The sequence below is a fragment of the Uloborus diversus genome, chromosome 1, assembly GCF_026930045.1.
Source record: "Uloborus diversus isolate 005 chromosome 1, Udiv.v.3.1, whole genome shotgun sequence".
NCBI classification, from domain to species: Eukaryota; Metazoa; Arthropoda; class Arachnida; order Araneae; family Uloboridae; genus Uloborus; species Uloborus diversus.
In genome coordinates, this window is record NC_072731.1 from 29,265,427 (window position 1) to 29,291,054 (window position 25,628).

The 25,628-nt window shown below is 33.9% G+C and overlaps 1 protein-coding gene across 1 annotated transcript in view; it reads right to left on the reverse strand.

The window, feature by feature from the left end:
• The window catches only part of LOC129228588 (eIF-2-alpha kinase activator GCN1-like), a 176,527-nt gene that overhangs the window by 80,655 nt on the left and 70,244 nt on the right, over positions 1–25,628 (reverse strand). The window contains exons 27-34 of the mRNA XM_054863273.1: positions 22,929–23,056; positions 18,347–18,536; positions 17,277–17,513; positions 5,636–5,830; positions 4,120–4,366; positions 1,289–1,410; positions 843–957; positions 545–724 (exon numbers count right to left, since the gene is read on the reverse strand). Coding sequence (XP_054719248.1) covers positions 545–724; positions 843–957; positions 1,289–1,410; positions 4,120–4,366; positions 5,636–5,830; positions 17,277–17,513; positions 18,347–18,536; positions 22,929–23,056 — 1,414 coding nt within the window. The remainder of the gene's footprint in view (positions 1–544; positions 725–842; positions 958–1,288; positions 1,411–4,119; positions 4,367–5,635; positions 5,831–17,276; positions 17,514–18,346; positions 18,537–22,928; positions 23,057–25,628) is intronic.

A 25,628-nucleotide genomic window follows, 5' to 3' on the forward strand; every position in this document is an offset into this window, starting at 1 on the left:
GTGATTCTGCTTTAAAACATATTCTTTGAGATTTATGTTTAAAATATGTCAATGTTGAAAAATAAACGTGTAGGATTCGTTTTGTGTTTCGAAATTGGCATCTGTAGTGTAAGTTACAATCTATACGTAGTGAGAGTCACATGTGGAAAAGCCCCCTAATATTTTAAAATAGATTATATTAATAAATATTGCATATTTTCCTTAATTTTGAACCTTCTAGACACATAAATAGAACAAGTTTTATTTTGAATTTTGCCAAAGAGGAAGATATCCAAAGATACCAAACATCACCAAAATATCACTTCCTTTTTCATGTAGTGTGAGTCACATTTGTATTTTAACACTTCCAAATGTCATGTAAAGCTTTTAGTGAGTAATAATAGGTTGAATAGTTTGTTTTAATGCTAACTAGTAATCCTGAGAAAAAAAATGGGAGATAATACTTCAATAAGTTTGAGATAAAAAAAAGATTTGTATCTTAAAATTTTCAATTTATAGTGTGAGTCACGCATAGAATTAACCTTCTATATAAAATGGTTAATACCTTGAATTTCAGGATTTCTGATTACAGATCCAATTTGTTTCAGAGCTTGAGCACCAGCTTTCTGTACATTCATGTGAGAGTCGGACAATACTTCAATAAGCCTAGGTACAATGCTTGGCAAACAGGAAGATAGCTGTTTTGGAGCACAAAATGCCATGGCCCCCAGAAGTTCAATGGAACCTGTCAAAAATAAGGCATATAGCAAGTCTTTCCCCAATTTTTTTTTCACGAGCATATGCATTTATTAAAAAAATGAAAGTTTTTTTTATTAAGTGCATTTGATGCATTAAATGTTTACCAGTTTTTGTTCTCCAAGAATCTTCTTCCAATGCATTAATTAACGATGGTAAAACAAGCTTAACTCCATGAGCACTGAGGCGACTCATAACAGCTTTTGCAGTATCATCTGTAGCCTTAAAAAATAAATAAATGTGAGAACATAAAACAAAAGAAAAACATCCAATAATTTTAAATCTAATAAGAAAAGCTGGTACAAACCTGAAACATGAAGAGGTAAAACAAAATTATTTTTTAATTTTTTTAAAGATGTTTCTTTTTTTTTTAATCTATATATTCGTTTATTTATTAACTTTTTATTAGAATTTTACATTTATATTTACTATGGGAAACTTCTAAATTACATATGGCATATATATATATAGTGAAAAATCATTTAGCAATTAAAAAGACGTTAACTAAGATCACAAATAATTTATGCAAAATAAAAATATTTTTGGAACAAACCTCTCTCACATACTGATTGCCATCACCGAAACAATTCAAAAGATGGGGAAGAAAGTTTACAACATAAGGCTCAAACAGCCGTCCAAGCATATTACATAGCATTTCAAATGCAAATAACGAACCTGAAAATAAAACAAAACTCTTCAGAAGAAAATAAGACTTTAATAAAAGTTTGCAAGAAAAAGCTTACACACACAGTACATTTTGTAAACACTTTGTAGAAATGAGGATGTACTGTTACTTCCTCACGAAAAAAAATTCAGCTGAAATTTTTGTTCCCGACTATTGCCATAAAAATTGACTTCTTTCTCTGAAAAGGATTCTTGCCTTTGTGCAGTCCTAAAAATTTTTCAAGTTAAGATTTATGAAAAAAATGTGTCAGGTACTGATGTATTTCTTTTTTTCTTTCTCAGTTTTATTATTTCAGTATTTGACAAATCAGTGAAGCACCATTTATATGTTTATTTGAAGAGTTCCCTCAATTTCATCAAACCTGAACTTGATTAACATTAGACCGTTCAGGAACTATACTGTTTCAAACAAAAAAAAAAAAAAAGACTTTTCCTTATCGGTACAGGCAGCGGCGTGCACAGAAATTTTGGAGCACATCACAAATGACTTTTCCAGGCCCCTCTCCATATTGTTTACCCCTATATTTCACCGTTAGTTACAAAAATATTGGGCCCCTTCCAGGCTCGGGCCAACAGGTGTCCCTCCCCCCTTCCTGTGCAGGCCCCTGGATACAGGTGTCTTCGAGTATTTATGGAGCATTGTACAAAGGAAAACAAATCCGACGAGTTCAGAACCTCCTCCTTTTTTTGAAGTCTGCTAATTAATATAACCCTAATTTCAAATTGAACTGGCGGTATCGTGAAATAGTAAATCCAGAATATTGATCAAACTTCAGAAATCATACACAGTTATAATGTATATTATTAAAGAATATAAATTAAATCGTGGGGGAGGGGTGTCCTGTATTCAATTCCCCCTCAATTGAACACTAAATATATTTGAAAATTGGAATATTAAAACAAAACTTTATATTTTAGTGCCTAAATAAAGTTATTTATTAGTAAATAAAATATTAAGGTAATTGATTCAACTATTAAAGTAGCAAAACATATTTAATTTACTGCTTTGCTACGCAGTAATAAATACATTAGTAACATCTATAATAAAAAATTACCATGCGGCTCAATTTCATCAAACCTGAACTTGATTAACATTAGACCGCCGAGGAACTATGCTGTTTCAAACAAAAAAGACTTTTCCTTATCGGTACAGGTAGGGGCGTGCACAGAAATTTTGGAGCCTATCACAAATGACTTTTCCGGGCCTCTCTCCATATTGTTTACCCCTATATTTCACCGTTAGCTACAAAAATATTGGGCCCCCTCCAGGTTCGGGCCCGGGCCAACAGGTGTCCCTCCCCCTCCCTGTGCACGCCCCTGGGTACAGGTGTCTTCGAGTATTTATGGAACATTGTACAAATTAAAAACAAATCCGACGAGTTCAGAACCTCCTCCTTTTTTTGAAGCCTGCTAATTAATATAACCCTACTTTCTAATTGAACTGGCGGCATCGTGAAATAGTAAATCCAGAATATTGGTCAAACTTCAGAAATCATACCAGTAATAATGTATATTATTAAAGAATATAAATTAATCGTGGGGGAGGGGTGTTCTGTATTCTATTCCCCCTCAATTGAACACTAAATATATTTAAAAGTTGGAGTATTAAATAACCCTTTAAGCTCCAGATTGCACGATCGTGCGGGTCGAACATCATTCAGATTTTAGCTTCCTAGATCATTATATGTAACAAACGCCGGAATCGGACGATCGTGCTGGTTAGCCAAAGATGTGTATTATCCATTTTCTCAAAAAATGGCGGCACTAGTATCTTTTCATGCTTTAGGAGACAAGAAAACCGTTGCTTGCATGTGCTCTCAAGAAAATATTTCAGGTCTTAAAGGGATAAATAACTTTATATTTTAGTGCCTAAATAAAGTTTTTTATTAGTAAATAAAATATTAAGGCTTTGCTATGCAGTAATAAATACATTAGTAGCACCTATAATAAAAAACTACCATGCGGCGCAGCGTTGAGAAAATTAATCATCCATGTGCTGCAAGAATTAAATATTGTTCAAGAGAAAGCCAAAAGCTTAGGTGTGGAAATACACCGATCACAGCAACATGACGTGAACATGACATATGAAATTTAAAGTTTCTTGGATTTCTCCGGGACCCCTTATCAGATACAGACCAAATTACAATGGGACCACCTGGGAAGTATACTATTCCAGTGTCCAAACAAAAAAAAAAATTTCAAATCGGTCCAATAGTGTTGGAATAATTCAAAAACACACATAAAAAGCCGCAATAAGAAATCATAACCTCCTTTTTTGAAGTCGGTTAAAAAAAGTATAATAGGTATAAGTTAATGTGTATTAGACTTTGCAGGGACCAATTTTAAAAACGTATAATTGATAAAAAATATATAAAAAAGAAACATAAATGGTGCTTCACTGTATTTTCAAAACTTGAAAGAAAAGGTATGGTATCAATTTCTTTAACATGTTTGAGTTGCATTGTAGTTGTAGAAGAAAAACAAAGTTATACATTGTCTGCTGTATTAAAAAATTTTCTTTTATACTTTAAAGAATATTTTGATAGATTTTTAAATCAGATTACAGGACTTTTTATTTATTAACTTTATTTTTTAACCTGAGTTAAACACCACTGAATAAAAAACTTTTTGAAAGGAATAAATATACATCTAAATTATATTTAAACAGGAATAATGTAAAATAAGTTTAAAATATCACACCTTCTCTGTGCTTGTAATTCTTTTTATTTTGTATAGCAGTAGTTAAAGAATTCATAATATTAAGCTGCTTTAATGATAGTATTCCAAGTCCTTTCACAAGTCCGGCAAGACCATATGCAGCTCCTTTCCTTTCTCCATAGCTATCAGATTCTAATAATAAGTCTAACAAGGTTTGAACTAAATTTGGGGCTTCATCTTTTATTGCTGGTACAAGAGGAGGGAGGCAATTTGCCACAGCTTCTTGAACCTATAATTGAAAAAGATAAAATAATTTGTTAGGTCTTCTGGAGTAAATTTTTAACATTAAATGTAAAAGAAAGGCACCTATTTTTTTTTTTTTTTTTTTGGTTACCTCCAATTCTGAGTACACCAATTTTTCTTCCACAAACTACTCCCTTCCGAAATATCAACAAATATCACTTCTAGATATGAAACATTCCACAAGAGTACACTTACTTTTCTACAATTTCAATTTAACAAGCAAATGTTTAGCGAGCAACATGAAGTTTTTAAAGCAAGTCTCTTCAAATTTTAGTATTTCTTAACTATTTTAACAAACAAAGTTTGCTTTAAAAAAAGTGAAGGGATCATTGGAAAAGGGATTTTCTGATGGAATCTTTGTTTTATGTTCCATTCATTCATTTTAGAACATAAATTGTAATTTTAAAATGTTAACAAATCTAATATTTGTAATTAAACAATTGCAAAAATTACTTTTCAAAAATCGTTTGAAATTCTAAAGCCAGTAATTTGAAAGTGCCATTTTATTAGTAAATAAACTTATATATTTGTTTAACTTGAAAATTGGGGTTTAACTTAACCGTTTTTCCAGTGACCTCTTCAAGTGTCTAATTAATGAGCAGAAACAATTGTCAAAAACAGCACATTTTGCTGCACTACATACTACATATTATATAGTGTACCAAAATAAAAAGAACTTAGCTGTGGCAGACATGTATCAAATCTCAGTAAGTTAATGTGTTAGTTGAAAGATGGTATGGTAGTAAAAAAACTGCACATACATAGATAAGGACTTGGCTACCATATTCTAAATACTATATTATTCTTGATTTATTTCTAAAAAAGTATTTTGAACATTCTTCTTGCACAGTATATCTATATCAGTGGTGCAGCTTGAGGGGAGATGGGGTTTAACATCTCCAGAACTCTGGTTTTTAACACACTTTCGATCCTAATACAGTTAATTATTTACACTTAGGGACAGCTATGAACAGATGATCCCCCCCCCCTCCCAGAAAGAAAATTTTGGCTGTGCAAGTAACATATAGTAGTTAGTGGGCCTCAATGGTGTTTTCTACAAAACGGGTAGGCCGCACAACTAAAAAGGTTGGGAACCGCTGCACTATAGTCATATATGCTATGTTGTGCCATTTACACAGAAAATGGTGTGCAAAGGGTCCCACTAACAAGACAAACGTAATTTAATCTTAAAAAATGAAATATTAATGAATTCAGGTTTAAAATTCAAAGCATGTAATAAATTTTGATGACATACCTGCTGAGATGGTGTAGATAATGCTTCTATTAATTTTATTATGATTGGTTTGACACGTGGATCATCTTTTTCTAAATGTCTTGCAAGAGTGCCCATTAAAATCACCACACTTTGGCGCACAGCATCATAACTCGAGTTATTTGGAGCTTTGTCCATGAATTCTTCGAACACTGGAAGTAAGTCTGGAAGGCCATCCTGCAAAGAAAACATTTTTAATGTGTTATTAATGTAGCAAACTGAAGAATATAAGTTTTTGGAATGTTTAACATAGTTGAAATCTGAACTAGTCATTTTTTCGTAATAATTGGTTCAAAATTCAGAAATTTTATGGAAGAGTTGTAATTGCAAAAAAAAAAAAAAAAAAAAAAAATGTAAATAAAATATTTTACAAAATGCTTTTTATTCATGAACATTTGAACCTATGGTTGATTTAGTCCTAATACATGTGTTGCAAAATTTTCTTTGAAGAGGAAAAAATGCATACGGTGACTGCTTTTGACATCAAATAACATGAAATGCCAGGCTATTTGCAGCCCCCCCCCCCCCCCCAGGTTTGGGCTGAAGGGTGCTGTGCCCAACTTGCTCTTTTATTCTTAGAACGTGACCAACTTGCCATTTTATCAGCGCGATAACAGACACCAGTACGTATGGCACTGACGGACCGCACAGCTTCTAGACAATTGGCAGAACAGTGGTCAACAGCTACAGGTGTTTCATTATATGAGTTTCATTAACTCGGAGACGTCTGCTGTAATGTGGGCTGCGCGCAAGGATTCCTTTATACAGGATTCCTCTTACGCAAATTTGGAATAAATGTGAATCCATATGTAAACAGGCGTTGGTTAAATTTTGGCCCCAATCGCTCCATGGGGGGGGGGCTTTTTTTTTTTTTTTGTGTATGAATAAAATTAGCTTTATTAGTGCAGCAATAAGAAAGATAAATCGTAACAGGCTATCGTCTGCATATTTCTCGTGATTTTAATTGTATCAGAAAAGTTATCTCAATGATTTAAAAATGTTTAACTGCTGCCATCTTGTGTTTGTTAAGAAATAAATGTCTGTAATTACACTGCTCGACATTGAAAATGCAACACCAAGAAGGAATGTTCATGAAGGAAATTCATGCAAATTTGTTAGTAGGAAAAAAATCGTTCAGAAGACAAACTGTGGCAAATGGTTGAAAGGGAATGGAGAGCCATCTTTCTGAACACCATCCGCACCCTTATTGACTCTACGATCGGACGCCGTTCTCACTCTGTATGCTGCCTATCATTTTGAAATTAAGATCATTTATTATTCCTTGCTGTCTGTCTTTTTTCAAATTTCATCACTTTCTGCCCACTCTTTCTTGGTGTTGCATTCTTAATGTCAAGCAGTGTATTTTAAGCAAAACTTTTAAAATTATATTCGATTTTCATTTTTTGCTTTGCTTTTGAGATGAATCAGGAATTGGGAAGGTCGTCAAGTTTTGGCATATGTGAATTTGTTTTTGTTGGGAGTATTGCTTCCTCGTCAAGTATGGGGAGGGATCAGAATTATAAGAAAGATATAGAAGAAAGTTTCGTGATGGCCACAACATACTCGTTTAATCCTGGGGAGAAGCTCTCTCATTTGCTTTATTTGACCCCAATAATGCTTTACCTCAAGAGCAAGTTATATATAGTAACGTATATCAGTGGCGTTGCTATGGGGAGAGGGATCTTCCCCAGTTATCACCTGTCTGGTGGGTGACACCCAAAATTTCATATCAACATTACAATTAAAATTAAAAATTCTGATCAAAGGTTTGTGCTTGCATTTCGATAATTTAAAAAATACTAGCATAGAAATAATTATTAAAATTTAACTAACAAAATATTTATAAACTAAATCAAACTCAGAGCAAAGAACTTTGATTTCCTATATCCACACATGTGATTATAATGTTATAACAACAAAGAACAATAATAATTGAAAAGACTGAATAATATTAAAAGTTTCAGAGTTAGTTATAGTTTCAAAACTTCAAATTATAATTAAAAATGAATATAATACAATGGAAAGAGTTCGGGGGAAAAAATACACTTGCCTGAAAAAACTTCGACATTGTGATATAGTTATCACATATATTTTCTTAGATTCGCATTTTAATTCATGCGTTCGCATTTTCTGATTTAATGGCGTCGTTTCTGAGTTTTCGGCGGCCATGTTTTCCCTTCTTCCTCCCGTGATGCGTTGTCTCCCGCCTTTTTCGCTCATTGACCGTAGGCGTGGTCTTGTTGGTGATGTCATTTTCCCGCGTTCCCATTCGCTGTGCTAAGTGACGCCGCGTATGGATATCTGTTTTTCACGCGACCGCGTGGGTTTTTAGCTTGATGTCTCATGAAAGTTTTTGAAAAAAAAGGAGTAGTGTGCTAGCCGTGATACGTGACTGAGCGTGGGTTAGGAGCGCGGAGGCTTAACCTGAAAATGGGTCATATGCAATGGCGACGATTGCGATGCAAAATCTTGATGCATCGGCATAAAAAAGGATGTAAATTGTAAAATAATTGCACAGGAGCCTAAGAGCCCTGTTTCTCTAAAAAAATGATAGTTTAGTTACGAATGAGATCCTGTATTTAATCAAGATTTTCTAAAAAAAAAAGATTGAAAAATGTTCTCGTCCACGTGGATGTAGCTCCGATCATGCACGGATGAAAACCCTTTCTTTTTACTCGATGATCATTGCATATGATCAGAGAAGGCTGGTGATGCACCTGTAGCTGGTGAGACCCTGATAGGGAAAGCGGCACGCGCGGTCGACATGAATTTAGTTCTGATTCCCGCTGCATCATTTTCGTCCTGTGTAATTGTGATTTCTCCGTCATCGCCATGGTATTGCGGCCGGATCCATGTGTTTTACATCATCTTTCTCGCTGATGTCTCTACTATGAGCTCTTTCACTGCAACAACAGGCCGCGCCTTTTTTTAAGCCTCCCATGTACAACGCACATCCCTCTGCTGTGACAACATAATTCCCTGCAATCGACTGACTGTGAACTTAACTTACCTAAATTTTTCATATTGTAATCTTTTATATTCCCTTCCATGTTTTGATTACGCCGCGGGAGCTCCCTAGGATCTTGATATTCGTCGTGTAAGTGATAATCATCGGAATAAATTTTCACAAGTGACGCAAAATGAGTTGTGCTTATTGTGTTTCTACTACATGGGGGTAAGTCAAACCTTTTCTTTGTATTCCACGTAGGCACCAAGCATTGAGACGTCCTGGAGTTTTGCGGAATCACTTAAAATACAATCGGCCTAAAATTGTTTTCCTCATTTTGTTTTTTTTATTTAAGTTGGTGGTTCATGTTTTCTAACAAATTCAAAAGAATTACCCACATTTCCACCACAAGTGGTGCCGTTTGACCAGTGTTTTGGTGCTTGCATGGAATTATTTTTAGTGAGATAAATGTGTGCAAAAATATTTGAGATTTAATTGTTCTTTTGTTATATTGCATAATATGATCTTGTGTATTTTTGATATGCTGTGTAGTAAGTATGTTTTATGACAACATTATTGTGTTTCATTTATTAATGGGAGGAAACTTTTGGTTTTGAAAGTGTTTTTTTTTTTTTTTGCACACATTTGTGTTTTTGCATGCACAGATTTACTGTTGCCAGAATTTGTTCATTATGTTTTTATGGTTTTCAATTACCCATGTGAGCAGTTGTTAATGATAATTGGGCTTTTTTGAATTGTGTAATCTCTAATTTGGCATCGTGGATCCTACAACTAAGGGGTGTTACAGTCTCCGAACTCGTGGACTTCCACCACCTTTTGGACTATTAGAAAGTAATTCTGTTAGGCGAGGCAAAATGGCCAATGATAGTCAATCGGACGACGGGATGAATATGCCCAACAATAACAGATCCATAAATTTTCCCATTACAGCTTTTGCTGGGGATCCGGAAAGTTTGGAGTGGTTTTTGTCGCAAGTGAGCCAAATGAAAGAGATTAATGGATAGGATGATGCTACTGCCCTTTTGTTTTTGAAAACTAAACTCACAGGATCTGCACAATTTTATTTTCAAACAAACCCAAGTTGTATGGCAATTGTAAAATTTGATGATGCATGTGAAAAGTTGCGTGCATTTTTTTCATTACCAGTGATGTCGTCTGTGTCTTTGGCACAATTTCAGACCATCACACACGTCCAGGGCGAATCTATGCTCAACCTTGGTCATTGGATCGAAAAAGCGGCTCATCAGGCATACACAAAATTGAATGATGATAAGGCTTTGTCTCATATTAAGAGTATGCAGTTTATTCAGGCTGTTCCAAAATGCCTTAAGGATAAATTGATTGACTGCGATACCGCTGAATTTCAAGAATTAGTTAACAAAGTCCACAAAATTTTTTGTATGCTTGAGGGATCCCATCTTTCAATGACTAATGCTTTACATACACAGGGCCAGAGCAGTGCAAACCACAAGTTGAAGCATTGGCTCAACAGGTCCAAAATTTGACTGCGACTTTAGATAAATTTATCAAATCATGTCGCATATGCTCACAGGGATGCCACCCTTTGTCCGATTGCCCTATGTGGAACTCTCGGAGTAATAAACTGGACTCTTCAAATTCTCGGTCAAATGAATCGACTCGACTCAGTCCTGTTCACTGTTTATTTTGTGGTAAACCAAATCATGTAATGGCTGTCTGCCGGGCATTTTTAGCCACCAACGCCAGTATGCCGAGACCTATTAACCAGGCACCTGAATTTTCTGCTCCTCGATTTCCACATAGGCCAAGATTTGACCCACCTTTTCAACATAACCCTGTTAGGGAAAATTTTCAACCAAATCAATTTGCTCCTCAGCAGCCTTTAAACTTCAGAGGGGGTCATCAATAGGGGACGTCATGACTCCACCCTCTGACACCAATTCTCAAAATGTCCCTAGGTATTCAAATACATATCCCGACTTAAACAAATTTTTGAATGAGCCAATGGCAAACTCTCCACAGCACGTAGGGGAATTTTTAATGTCCTTTTCGACTCAGGCTGATAAAAAAAAGATTCATGAGTACATATTTAATGCATACACTAACTGCACCCTGCCTATCGTTATTGCTAATTTTGGTGATTTGAATATACCTTTACTCTTAGATAGTGGGTCGACTGTCTGTTTGTTGCCCAGATGTGTTTTTGAGGATGTTAAGAGTGCTACTAAATGCAGATATTTATCTCAGGGGGTTCACATCCAAACAATCAATTCAACTCTTAATTTTGCTTGTTGTGCTGAAATTTCATTTAAAGTGGGTAAATTTTTTTTCAAACATGCCTTTTATGTATCAGATTTTGCGCCAAATTTATTTCAGGGTATTTTAGGGTTTGACTTCATGAAAAAGCACAATGTTATAATTGATCCAAGGAATGATATGGTCACTTTTGACAATATGAAGGCTGCGTTGGTTACTCCGACTGAATTAAAGGGTCAGCCAAAATTAGTTAATGCAATTTGCAATGATAAAATTTTTCCTGTGCACTTGGAAAAAAAATTAATCGTTCCCCCTGGTGAAACTGCACTTGCATTTCTTAAAGTTAAGAATGTATCCCAATTAAATTGTGAAATTTTTTTTGATCCTGACATGTCACATCCTGCAATGGAAGTTCATCCCGCAATTCAATCTGTCGAAACATCACGATTTTCTACTTTGGTCCGAAATGTTGGAAATATCCCCATTCACATTAATAAGGGGGCAGCTTTTGGTACCGCCTTTTCTGAATTTGAAATTTCAAGACCAAATGATACTTCTGTAAATATTGAAGATCAATTTTGTAATTTAATCACTGCTTCGGAGGAAACTTTAGCTCTTCGTAAAGCTGAACTCTCTCCTTCTGATTTTAAGTTAGATCACCTACCTAATGATAAAAAGGAAATTTTGTTAGATTTGGCTCTTAAAAATTATCCCACGTTTAGTAAATCTTTAAAAGCATTAGGATGTATCGACGTAATTAAACCAACTATTCAATTAAGAAATGAAAACCCAATCCGAACTTTGCCTTTTCCGATCCCGCAGGCACTTAAAGAACAGGTAAAAGATGAACTCGCTGAATTACAGGAGGCTGGAATTATTAAACGGAATGTTAGCTCCTGGCAATGCCCTATGATCCTGGTTCGTAAAAAAAAAGACCCTAATAACCCATTAGCTCCTCCAAAGTATCGCATGGCGTTAGACTTACGTTTGCTCAACTCAGTTATTGAGAATTCCTCATATCCAATGCCAAAAATCATTAGTATCATTAATGACGTCTCCGCTTATCCTTTTTATTCCGTGTTAGACCTTCACTCTGCTTATTGGCAAATTGCCCTGCCAGAGGAACTTCAGGATATTATTACTTTTTCTACCGAGTTTGGCTCCTTTGCAAATTGCAGACTCCCCTTTGGTCTAAAGTCAAGTTCGTCGTTTTTTCAATGTTTGTCTGATTGTATAATTGCCGAGCTAAATTGTCAGGGAATTTCGGGTATTTTTGCATTTCAGGATGACTACTTGGTTGGGAGTCAAAACTTTGATGACATGGTTCACAAATTACAAGCTATCTTTGCCACTTTAGCCAAGTACAACTTAACCTTGTCTCCTGCTAAGTGTGTTTTCTTTACTGACAACATTGACTATCTTGGGTTTAATATCTCCCACAACAAAATTGCCCCTATTTCCTCTAATGTGGCTAAGATCACAAAATTTGCTCCTCCTAAAACTGTCCGTCAGGTTAAGAGTTTTTTAGGCCTTTGTAGTTTTTATCGCAATTTAATTCCAAAATTTGCACATCTGACTGCTGTATTAAATGAGTTAACAAAAAAGAATGCTAAATTTGTGTGGGAGGAGATTCATCAGGAAGCTTTTGACAAACTGCAAAATATTTTTTTCTCTCAACCATTTGTTGCCCTACCAAAATGGGATGAACCTTTTTATGTGCACACTGATGCCAGTGGGTTAGCCATTGCAGCTGTGTTATTACAAGACCATGAGGGTACTTTGAAGCCTGTTTCATATTACAGTAGGTCTTTGTCGAAATCTGAGAAAAATTACCCTCCTGTAAAATTAGAACTGTTGGCAATTTACAGTGGGGTGACAGCTTTTAAAATGTGTCTATTTGGACGTACCTTTGTTTTGATGACTGATAGTGAGCCACTTGTAGTGTATGGGAAAACATCTTCACCAGCCGATGTCACCAGACGGTGGTTACTCGAACTGAGCCATTACTCTTTTGAAAAGAAATATTTGCCCGGAAAATTAAATTGTTTAGCCGACTTTTTTTCTCGTTCACCAGATCCTGATTTACGGGAACCTGCCATGAATCCGGATGTGGAGGCGAGCCTAATTTTGCCATTCGTTGAAATTAATGCTCTTATTGATAGTAAGGTTTTTTCTTTAGACCCGCCAAATGAGGTATCTAATGAATCCTTCTTAATTGCTCAAAAGAACGATACTAATGTTCAGGAAATTGTCTCATGCCTAAATTCTACTTCTTTAGCTCATCCAAAGTGTTATCAATATTTTTATATTTCACAGCCTTCGGGGTTATTGATGCACATACAAAATAAGTCTTCTTCTCAAATTGTTGTTCCGTCTAGTTTAAAGGGTAAAATTTTGAAGATTGCTCACATGTCTCACATTGGTGTCAAAAAAACATATGAAATTGTGTCTGCAAAGTATTTTTGGAAGGGAATGTTTTCTGATGTGCAAAATTATGTATTGAGTTGTCACGAATGTATTAAATTCAAGCCCTATTCACCTAAACCCGCCCCTTTACAGAATATGTGGATTCCTCGTCGCCCTGCTGAATTTGTGAGTGTCGACATTCTGGGTCCTATAAAAGATTTTGGGCATATTTTAACCGTTGTTGACCACTTTTCAAAACATCTCACTTTGTATCCATTGAGTAACTTAACTGCCAATACTGCTGCCAAACATTTGTTGAACTACATTTCCATTCATGGGAGAATGGCATTTTTGCTCTCTGATTTGGGTCGGCAGTTTGATTCTGATGTTTTTCATACTTTAAATAAAGCACTAGGGATTAAAATCAGTCATTCTTCTCCTAATCACCCGGCTTGTAATGCTGTTTCTGAAAGAGTGAACACGTCAATCAAGAATAGTCTACTTACATTACGAAGTAAAGGGGTATCTCTGAATAACGCCATTGCAATTCATCAGTCGGTATATAATTCGTCTAAACATTCTTCAACTGGATACACTCCTAATTTTTTGCATTTTGGACGTGAGTTGTCTTTGTTTTTTGATACATTCCGGGATGACATTCAGCCACAATTTTTGAACACTGCTCATTATATAACTGAAATTTTGAATGATTTAAAAATTGCATATGAGTCTGCGTACTCTGCATTGGAACGTGCTCAAGTGACACAGAATTCCAGACTGAAGGATAAATCCAAGCTCAGAGTTTTAAATATTGAGGATATTGTTTATTTAAAATCCTCTTCTACCTTTCGACCAAAATTCTTAGGACCTTACTCCATCACCGAGAAAGTGACTGATGTCAATTACAAGATTAAAATATTAAGTGACGACAACGCTAAGCCTTTCTTAGTACATATTAATCGCCTTCGCCTTGCACCTAAACGGCGGACTGATTTAGAATTTGAGGTAATTGAGTCTAGTGTGCCTCAAGCACCTAGGTATTGTTTACGTAATCGAAATGTTTAAAATTTTATGTGATGCACCCTCTGTTGCAATTTTAGTTGTGCTGGTCGTGACTTTATCCTAGGTTTTTGCAACATTTGGTCCCTCATGTATCATCATGTTTTGTTTTTTTAAATTTGTTTTGTTTTGTAGTCTGCATTGAGAATTGGGGTTGGTGATAGTCATTTGTGGTTCATGGTGGTGTCATGTCCTCTATGATTTGGTTCATGCAAATTGATGTTTCAATGTTACTTTGTCCTTTTTCAAGTTTTGCTTTTCCGTGATGCTAGCTACATTGTTTAGCTAAAACTTGTTTTTAGTTTTCATTATGTGTAGAAGGTTTCCACATTAATGTGCAAAGTAAATACATGACGTTTTTCACGAATTTTGTCTCCTTAAACCATGGTTCCCGATTTTGTCAAATATTAACTGTATACTGAAACAATACAGTGTTCTCTAACTGATCGTGTCCTTTTTCTGTTTGCTCAAAAAAAAAAAAAAAAAAATTTCGCAATTTTTGTGGTGTTTTGGGCTGTTAAATTTAAATGCAACAATGCACATATCAATGCCCTGCGTAGAAAAATCGTATAGTCTACGTACAAAAATTTAAGATGTAAAAATTTTTTGTTATGCCATGTGTTTATGCAAATATATCATTGCACGTGGGTTATTTTGTCATGATCAATCTTCAAAACAAGTAAAAAAAATTTTGTTTAAATGTGTCTGGTGTTTCCTTTACAGATAAAATGATTTTGACGTCATAATAATATGGACTTTAAATATTCATGTGATGAATTTGTCTGTTATTGATATTCTTGGTGATTTTGTGGTGTCGTGTATTTTGATGTATGTCATATAGTCCCTTGTTTTTTATGTATGTCATACGGTCAGGTGTTTGTGGGTACTTTCTGGCAACCGTCATTCTGTGTCATTTGCTATCTCACTGGGTGTTGTTTTTTTCCATTAGGCATTTAAATGGTGACTTACCCTTGTATGTAAATTTTTTGTCTTTAATGATATGTAATGCGTGGGTTTGTTGTTGCAGTGTTTTACTTTTTTTCTCGCGGACAATTCATTTTTTTTTCTCCTTTTTTTTCCCTCTTTCACCGGGTATAATGTGATACAGTAATCACATATATTTTCTTAGATTCGCATTTTAATTCATGCATTCGCATTTTCTGATTTAATGGCGTCGTTTCTGAGTTTTCGGCGGCCATGTTTTCCCTTCTTCCTCCCGTGATACGTTGTCTCCCGCCTTTTTCGCTCATTGGCCGTAGGCGTGGTCTTGTTGGTGATGTCATTTTCCCGCGTTCCCATTCACTGTGCTAAGTGACGCCGCGTATGGATATCTGTTTTTCACGCGACCGCGTGGGTTTTTAGCTTGATGTCTCATGAAAGTTTTCGAAAAAAAAAAGGAGTAGTGTGCTAGCTGTGATACGTGACTGAGCGTGGGTTAGGAGCGCGGAGGCTTGACCTGAAAATGGGTCATATGCAATGGCGACGACTGCGATGCAAAATCTTGATGCATCGGCATAAAAAAGGATGTAAATTGTAAAATAATTGCACAGGAGCCTAAGAGCCCTGTTTCTCTAAAAAAATGATAGTTTAATTACGAATGCGATCCTGTATTTAATCAAGATTTTCTAAAAAAAAAAGATTGAAAAATGTTCTCGTCCACGTGGATGTAGCTCCGATCATGCACGGATGAAAACCCTTTCTTTTTACTCGATGATCATTGCATATGATCAGAGAAGGCTGGTGATGCACCTGTAGCTGGTGAGACCCTGATAGCGAAAGCGGCACGCGCGGTCGACATGAATTTAGTTCTGATTCCCGTAGCCCCTTTTTTTGTCCTGAGTAATGAGATTTCTCAGTCATCGCCATGGTATAGCGGCCAGCTCCATGTGGTTTTACATCATCTTTCTCGCTGATGTCTCTACGATGTGTTCTTTCACTGCAACAACAGGCCGCGCCTTTTTTTAAGCCTTCCCATGTACAACGCACATCCCTCTGCTGTGACAACATAATTCCCTGCAATAGACTGACTGTGAACTTAACTTACCTAAATTTTTCATATTGTAATCTTTTATATTCCCTTCCATGTTTTGATTACGCCGCGGGAGCTCCCTAGGATCTTGATATTCGTCGTGTAAGTGATAATCATCGGAATAAATTTTCACAAGTGATGCAAAATGAGTTGTGCTTATTGTGTTTCTACTACATGGGGGTAAGTCAAACCTTTTCTTTATATTCCACGTAGGCACCAAGCATTGAGACGTCCTGGAGTTTTGCGGAATCACTTAAAATACGATCGGCCTAAAATTGTTTTCCTCATTTTGTTTTTTTTATTTAAGTTGGTGGTTCATGTTTTCTAACACATTCGAAAGAATTACCCACTTTTCCACCACAGACATGAAAAATGGGTATTTGCAATTGCTTGAAAATGCTTGTTTAATAAATTTTGGCAACATAAGCAAAGCAAACCAACTTTGCTGCGTTCAAGTTTTTCCAAAAGGAAACAGCAGAAAGGAGCAGGGTAAGCTTTTTAAAATATTTGATATTCATTTTGAAAAGAAAAGAAATTAATTAAAATCATTAACGAAGTAACCTTAATAGTTCATTGAAATGTCAAATTTTAGTAAAAGAAATCAACAATGAGATTTGAAATAACAGAGAAAGAGATGATTAAATAAAGAAAAAAAAAGATTTCATTTTAAAGACTTGCTGAAAAAAAATCAAAAATAAAGCAAATTGTCAAAATATTAAAGAATTTTTGTTCAAAATTAAGCACTTTAAAAGATTTTCAAGGACCAGAGGGAACCCTGTTTAATGTTTATGGGACATAAAAACAACAGATAAAAAGCTTAAATTACCACTTTAAAGAGCTTTACAAATTTAAATCACTTGTTTACGGCAAATGAAAAACAAAATCTGAAATTTTTTAAAAATGTCACCACCGAATATTCACTTTACCTTTCCGTGGGCATCAATTATTGCAACAGCTGCATCCAGCATGTGCTTCCGAACAATAGCATGTCTATCTCCCAAACCTTCAGGAACAAAAAAGGATGCAAGGTCCTTGACTTGATCCAGATTAAGGAAAAGTGAAAGCTTTCCTAAGCCTAGAGCAATACCACATCTTTCTTCCCACATATCAGGAGGTGATTCAGATATGACTCTGTGCAAACTATCCAAGACAGGAGGTGGCAGCTGGAAAAGAAAAAGATGTTGTTTAACGAATCCAGCTCACTAATATTTCATGCATAGTTCAATGATTAACAATCAAGGTTGCCTTTACAACAGGCATTTAAGGCATAGTGCTCATATAAAAATTTTAGGAAATACAATAATTTATTACGAAGATAAAAAAAAATTATTCCGCAAAAATTTTTTTGTCAAAATCTCTTGTAACTAAAAAACTCTTGTAACAACTTTTTGCTGCATAAAGTTCATTAAAGCATATAATTCAGTCTATTCCTATAGAGAGATGAGGACCAATACTGCTCGTCCACATTTAATATGGAAATTTGTAACTATTTTTAGCTTAATACATAATACTACATGAAATTTCAACTTTTCAATAGAAAAATAAGTATTTTTACTTATTGCTTTTTTGAAAGTAATAATGCTGATATTTGATTGCTAATGAAAAACATGTTATTACTACTTATAAACAAAAAGTATTAGAAGATGTGCTTTCTACTTTGTATTACTTAGAGCTATAAACAAGCTTTAGCTGACTAGAAGAATTCAGTGAAAGCTTGATTAAGCTTAAATATTTAACTTTGAATTTTTCAGGCTCTTAATACAGGCAATTTGGTAGAATAATGTAATTGGCCTAATTAAAACTAGTTGGTGTGTCACATTTGTATATAGTAAATACACTAACACTCAACAATAACTTGAACTCCAGATAATGTTAAAGTTTCTTTATAGCTGCCACAAAGAAAAAGTCTGCAACCTATGTGCATTGAATATGTTCACAAGAAGTATGAAAATATTAAAAACTTTGGTTTTTAACTAAAAAATTTACTAAAACTTACATATAACTTTTCATGGTACATGTCCAACAGTTTTTCAATGGTAACAGGAACAAGGTCTGAATAATTATTTAACATATCTGAGAGAGCATCAGCAGCAGCTTGCCGCACAACAGATTCCTTGTGAATAATATCATTCAAGATTAGATCATGGAATGCAGGATTTTTCTGGCATTCCAAAATTTTCCACAGTCTGAAATAAAAATGGCAATGGAAATTCAATTGCAACATATTATCAAAAATAAAACATAACACAATAGGAGAGTACTTTAGACCGACTTCATACCAAACTATTTTTTTTTGTATGGTGTTTATACAATCTCTTGCACTGATAAAGAAAATTCATTTAAAACGAATTACTTCAGATTTCAGCACAATTCATTTCTTTTATTTTGATCCTTATCTTAGGAAGTTTTTTCACTACATTAATACACTTCTACTTCTGTACTTCTAACATTATATGATCTAGATGATTTTCAACTACTCTGTCGAAGACACTGACATAGCCAGAATTTACCTTGGGGAGGGGTTGGTCATAACAGTGTTAATGTATGGTATAATCTGTCATGTTATTATTGGAAATATGTTAAAACTGTTTTTGGCGGGGGAGGGGGAGGGGGTTGACTCTTAAAAACCCCTAGAGTTTTTTCTTTCACAAACGCCAACTTTTTGGAGGGGGTTGACTCTTAAAAACCCCTAGAGTTTTTCTTTCATAAACGCCAACTTTTGACATTTGCCTCAACTATGTGTTCAGCTAATACTGCACTCATGGTAGGACGGGGACTTAATGAGATAAGGTTTAAAATGAAAAAAAAAAAAGAATTAGGTAAAAAAAAAATTTTTTTAATTTTCTCGGCAGTGCAAGATTTTATAAACACCCAGCGCGTTTATGCAGCCAAACCTCACTGTTGCAAACATCCAGATGCCATGACAGTTTGACCAAAGTCTGACTATAATTCATTAATAATACATTAAAATTATAATAAAAATATAAAGTGGCTATGGATTTCATGAACATTTTAATGTAAAATTCAGGATACTGTGACACCACATATCATTGTCTTAAGAACAAGCTAAAGATATTTGCCTGAATTTAAGATTATTAATAATTTGTCAATTAAAACATTAGAATATGTTTTAATTGACAAATATTTCAACATGAAATAACAATGCACAAGAGATGTACAAAATATGGTTTTGTAGGAAAACATTCTGCTATTGGGTAAGAAAAAACTAGATGATTTAGCCAGCACAAATTTGGTTTAACATAAAAATTCATTTTGATTTAAAAGATTGAAAAATACAATTTTAAAGTTATATATTCATAAATACAATGGGGTCGTTTCCAAAATTTTAAAAGTATTCTTTTCTAAAAGAACATGCTTAAAAACATAGGATCTAACCATTTTTAAAATAATTTGTTTAAGTTTTAATATTTTTAAAAAATTACTTAAATCTGTGCGCTTTCATTGTTTACATTTTTGCGGCTGACATCACAATGGTGAAATGCCCTTCACAGAGCAAAATATTTAATTTGCATCTTTACTCACGTGTATTGGCAACGATATGGTTGATAGCAAGCTATAGAGCGCAATTTTAATTCGCTTCTTGACTATCATAACGTGGAAATGCGGTACAAAATGCGCCAAAGAGCATCATTTGTAACGTCATCAAGACGACGCCTTGGACATTTTAAAAAATTAATTAAAAAATAACTTTTGGGAAAAAGAAAGAATTTTCTGGATCCCTGTTATTTTTTTTGCTTGTTCTATCAATTTCAGTGACTAAAAGTACTACTTTTGACTGAAGGAAACAACCCCATTTTCAAGGTTTAGATAAACAAATACGTCAAACACATCATATCTTTAAAGAATTATTAAACATGTAATGTTATTAAGGGGAGATAAATAATTTTAATTGTTGAGTTTTGCCAATCCGGTCTAGCCAAGCTAATCATTTAAAAATAGGAGGGGGGATCAAGAGGGTCAATTAACAACATGGTCTATTGATACTGGTGGTCTATTGCTTTAAGAAATTGCTAAAGCTTAAATAATTCATGTAACAGATTATTCCAATTGAAAAACTCTGTTTATCATCAAGCTTTATTCAAATATCCTTTTAGTACATGAATAATAATTAAGTTTAAGGCTATCCCGCCTAAACTGCTTGATTTTCTTTTAGGTTTATTTTCTTTTAAAAGTAAAAAAAAAAGAAAGAAAGAAAATGTTTGCATCTGATAAGGGTATACTCTAAATGTTTTGATGAACTAGGATATTTAAACCAACTGAAAATTGCATTTCTGACACTGACTATATATGTACTTTTTCAAATAATTTAAATTAATTTAGATATAGTAAATATTTCTCTTCATATTGATTAGATTTGAAGAAAGATTTAATGATATATGTGCTCAGTTCTTCTTTTGGTTAATTTGACGTTTAAAAACTAAAAGCAAATTGTGCAATTTTAAGCTTAAATTTAGCACCCCATAGCAAGAACAAAGGCAAGAACTATAAACAGATATTACAAAGCTCGTTACAGCATTTAGAGACTTCAGTTTCACAGTCAGGACAACACTGCAGTCTCTGGATGCGATGAAAAGCAGTTTTATTTCGCTTGAGGGTGAAATTCAGTTATATTTTCTTTAACGTGCAGTTCAAATAAATTGAGATAATATTCAAATAGACATTCTTTTTCAAAGCTTTATTTATTTTATTGTTTCAATAACATGGACTTTACAGTTAAATTTGATTACCATTGATCAATATATTGATGAAGAACATCGACATGATTGATACCAAATCGCCCAGCATTCGCCAGCTTGCTGGAAAAAAGTAAGATTGACTAGCATGCCAGAAAATTCGAATTTTCCGGCATGCTGGATAATTTGAGGTTTATTTTGCAACAAAACAAAAGTAAATTTCCTTATTCAGTTCTAATCGGAAAGCAAACCACTGTAAGGAAAAAATAAATAAATCCCAAAAGTAACTTTCTTTCAAATGAGCTAATGTATGCATGACATGACTCTTCCTTTTACACCTATTTAATGTTATTTCCCATTATTGCAATTTTAATGTGATTCAATAGTTAACTCTCTAAATATCACCAACAATGGCCAAATTGAAACCAGATTTAAAAAAAATTTTTAAAAAAATCGCCAAATATGTCCAAGTTGGCGACAAAACTAGGCGACCAAAAAACTGGCAATATATTGCCAAGTGTCCACCAAATTATAACACCACTTGAGTTTGCAACGAAATTAACAATGATTCCCCCCCCCCAAAAAAAAAGGTGCAAAAGATCCCTTTAGAAACACCCGAATGCAACCAAAAGGGGATGTGCACAATTAGAATGGTAAATTCTTTACCACTAGGAGTCTTCGCACCAAATTTCAACTTTTTAGGGCATACCCTCTTGAATTATGCGACATATATACGCACATACATACGTACATACAGACATCACGAGAAAACTTGTTGTAATTAACTCGGGAAACCTCAAAATGGATATTTCGGGCAGCTATACGTTTTTAGGTACATACGTACGTGTGGTTGTGTCGAAAAAAAACCTCAACATTCATCTGGGGGTAAGCAAAATGGATATTAAGGTCGATTTTTGAGTGGAAATTTTTTCCCGAATACAATACTTCCTTTTTTGTAAAAAGAAGTAAAAAATTGTGTATTGCATAGAAATGCTTGTCATTTATGGTAGGTTATTATTAACAGATTTATTTAAATGCCAATAAAGTAATCAATTCAAAAGCAATCATTGTTACTGCAATTTGTCAATCATCTCTTTAAATTATTTATTTTAGGTTCCTTTTAGAAAGATAAGTTTAATTTTTATTTATTGAATAGCTATGGTAAATTCTTTAGCACTGGTTTAGGGTTGGTAAATTACTCCTTAAAGGTTTGTTTTGTTTTAATTAATTTTTTAAAAATTATTTGTAACTGAACAATATTTTTCTTGTTAAAATAACAAATGACATTGTTAGTAAATATTTTTACAAAATTAAACTGTTTATTAATACTAATAAGATATGCATAGAACTTATATTCATTTTTAAGCTGAACAAATATTTTTTATAGCATTAATTTTTTTTTCCTAACCTCGATTTTTCCGGCATGCCGGAAAGGACCAGGCAAGTGTTATTGAAAATCTGTTGACCTCCAAATTTTTGCATCATGGAGGCCACTGCGGGTAATACGGTATGTTTATGCCATTTATCAGATCATTGTAGTTCTAATGGTCAAAACACATCATGAGTCAAATAGCAAACGATGGCTACATTGGATTATTGTTTTTGGTGCTGCGAATTTGTAAAATAGTTCTTAGAGCAACAAAACTGAAGGTTTTTTTTCTTCCAAATGTTGATTTTTCTTTTTTTAATTAACTTAGGATTTTTAAATTGAATACAAGATTCATAGGAATTATCAGATGGCTTCTCACCCTTTAATTAAAAAAAAAATCTTAGGATTTATAGTGATTATAAAATGACTTTGACACCTGATAGTATTAATAATTTCTTTTTAACCTGATTAATAAGAAAATTGTAATAAATTTAAGCTTTGCAAGAAACCCTTACTCATTAGCTGAAGCAGCATTTTTCTCAACTGGATCAAAGCAAGCAACAAAAATTCTTTCCAGAACAAGCATTCCATGCTTCAAGTTCACATCTGGGTGAGGAAGGACAATTTGTAATGCTTTTAAACCCTGAAACAAAACGTTTTTACTTAAAATATAATGTATGAACCATGCACATAGTAATTGAAGTATGACACTCAGAAAAACAAAGAACTTCCTGTTATCAAATAGTGGAACTCGGGCAGCACGATAACAAGTCAGAATTATCCTATGTAACAGATAAATATTTCAGCAGCATTTGACAACTTCTTCAAATGGGGTAACTCCAAATATATATTTTTATTTAACAATAAAAGAGCACTATTTAACTTTTTTTTTTTTTTTTGAATAGTTAAAAAATATACACTCCTCTGTGGTGACTGAAAGTAAAAGAATAGACCCAACGTAGCACACGCGTGCTGTAGAAGGCAATTAAAATAAACACCCTGCGTCTCAGGGTATAGCCAGGTACCCTGCCTCTGGAGATTATATCAGGGGAACAATCTTTCAAGAATGTGGTTTGGACATAGGACGAACAACCTTAGAACATAAAGAAAAAAATCTTTGTTACGAAATCTTAAGAAGAAAATAAACCAGGGTCAACTTCTAGGAGGTGACACGAAAAAGGTTTAAGGGATTTGAGAATAGGATTATGAAATTGTAAACTAGAATATTTCAAATAACTGAAAATTTTATTTTTCACACTGACTATGCTTATAACTAATTTGATATAGTGAATCTTTCAAAATTAATGTATACAGATATAAAGAACGGCAAATGTTATTAGAGCAGCTGGATAATTATCACAAGATTGCACTACTAAAAAAGCTACAATATCCAACTGGCACACAGAGAAATTACAGGCTAAATCTAACTTGGATTGATGGCCTGAAAAAATACCTCCAAGTTTTGAGAATTAAATATTAGAGAACACTGGCAGGAAGAAGATTAGCCTGGAAGAGGCTTCTTAAGAAGGTGAAAGCCCATCTTTGGCTGATGACCTACTGACTAAAGAAGGAAGGAAAAAATATGCAAGGGTGTGAGTTAAACAGATGTATTAGAGGGAGAAAAATCATACACTTTTGATTAACAGTCAGAAGATTTAAAAGTTATATAAGTGAAATGCAGGGGAGAGGATACTGAATAACTACTCGATTATAAAATACCACACGACAATTTACTGTTATGAATATCAATAGCAAAGAATGAAGTACAGGGGCATCCCTCGTATAACACGGTTAATTCATTCCGTGTAGTATCAAATGAAATATCGAATAATAACTTTTAAATTCTTTTTTGACACTAATTAATTATGTACACAGTAAAAATCATGTCAATATGTGTTATATCGAAACCCTGTTTCGTGTTATAAGTATGCTTGTAAATCAACGGATGTGTACTATGTTGTATTGAAGCCAAGTTTCATAAAACAAAGTATTAGAGTTATCATCAAACATTAACAGAATGTATTAAACAAAAATGAAATTCCATCTTTTTTAAATACAGTACAACCTCGATATCTCAGATCTCTTGAGACGGGAAAAAATTTCGAGATATCGAGTTTTTGAGTTATCAAGGTTTTTAAAATATTACACTAGAAACTCTCACAATTACACACATGTGCGCTATATGCATTTATATATGTACTATGAGACCACTTTGAATTAAAATTAATAAAGTAGTCTTCAATATTTTACTAGATTTGAAATTTTATAATTGTCGAAAGTGCAAAGGAAGAGATTTTGAAATAAACAACAATTTCAACTTGGTTTTTTACCTAAAAATTTAAAAATTCTTATCTTCAACTAGTAGCTCCCCACATTCAAAAACTTTTCAGCAGCCATTTTGTAGGAGTTAAAAAATCAGAAAGATGAAAATGAGGAACGCATTTTCTGTTTTCACTTGAAAAGTGACTGGCGAAAAATCAACCCCCATTTTTCAAAATGGACAACATGTTCGAGAGAAATGCACAAAGATTCTAAACTCTGGGGAAAACACAGCACCCCTTTCATACCAACACTCCCTTATTATCTTGCTTCAATCCCCTAATCACAAAGTTTCCAAGAAGAGAGATGAAAACTGGTTCCTGGAACTGATTTTACTACAAAAATTACCAAAGAAAAAAGACAACTGAAACTTGCTTCTGTGCAAAAATTTCGACATATCAAGGGTCTCTAAAAATAAATTTCGAGATAACCATGAAAAATACATAGGGGTTTTTATATAAAATGCAGGGGAAAAATATTTTTTCGAGACATCAAGGGTTTCGAGATAAGGAGGTTCGAGATATCAAGGTTCGATTGTATAACATTCGTGTTGTATCAAAACTATGAAGCATTAAATTCAAGTTTCGTACCATGTAATATCGAAATCGTGTTATAATAATCGCAAATTTGGTACCTTGTAATATCGAAAACTTGTTGTACAAGTACCGTGTTATACGAGGGACGCCTGTATTAATAGCGCATACTAAAATACTGATCAAAATACAAAGGTAGACAAAATCTTTTTTTTCTTTTTAACACAGAGTTTTTTCAGAAAAATCTGATATACTACTACTTTTATATTCTATACCATACTACTACCTCGGATACACATTAAATAATCAATGTTTTTATTCTCTTAAATGAGAGGGTTTGTGCACTCATGCTACAAATAGTAC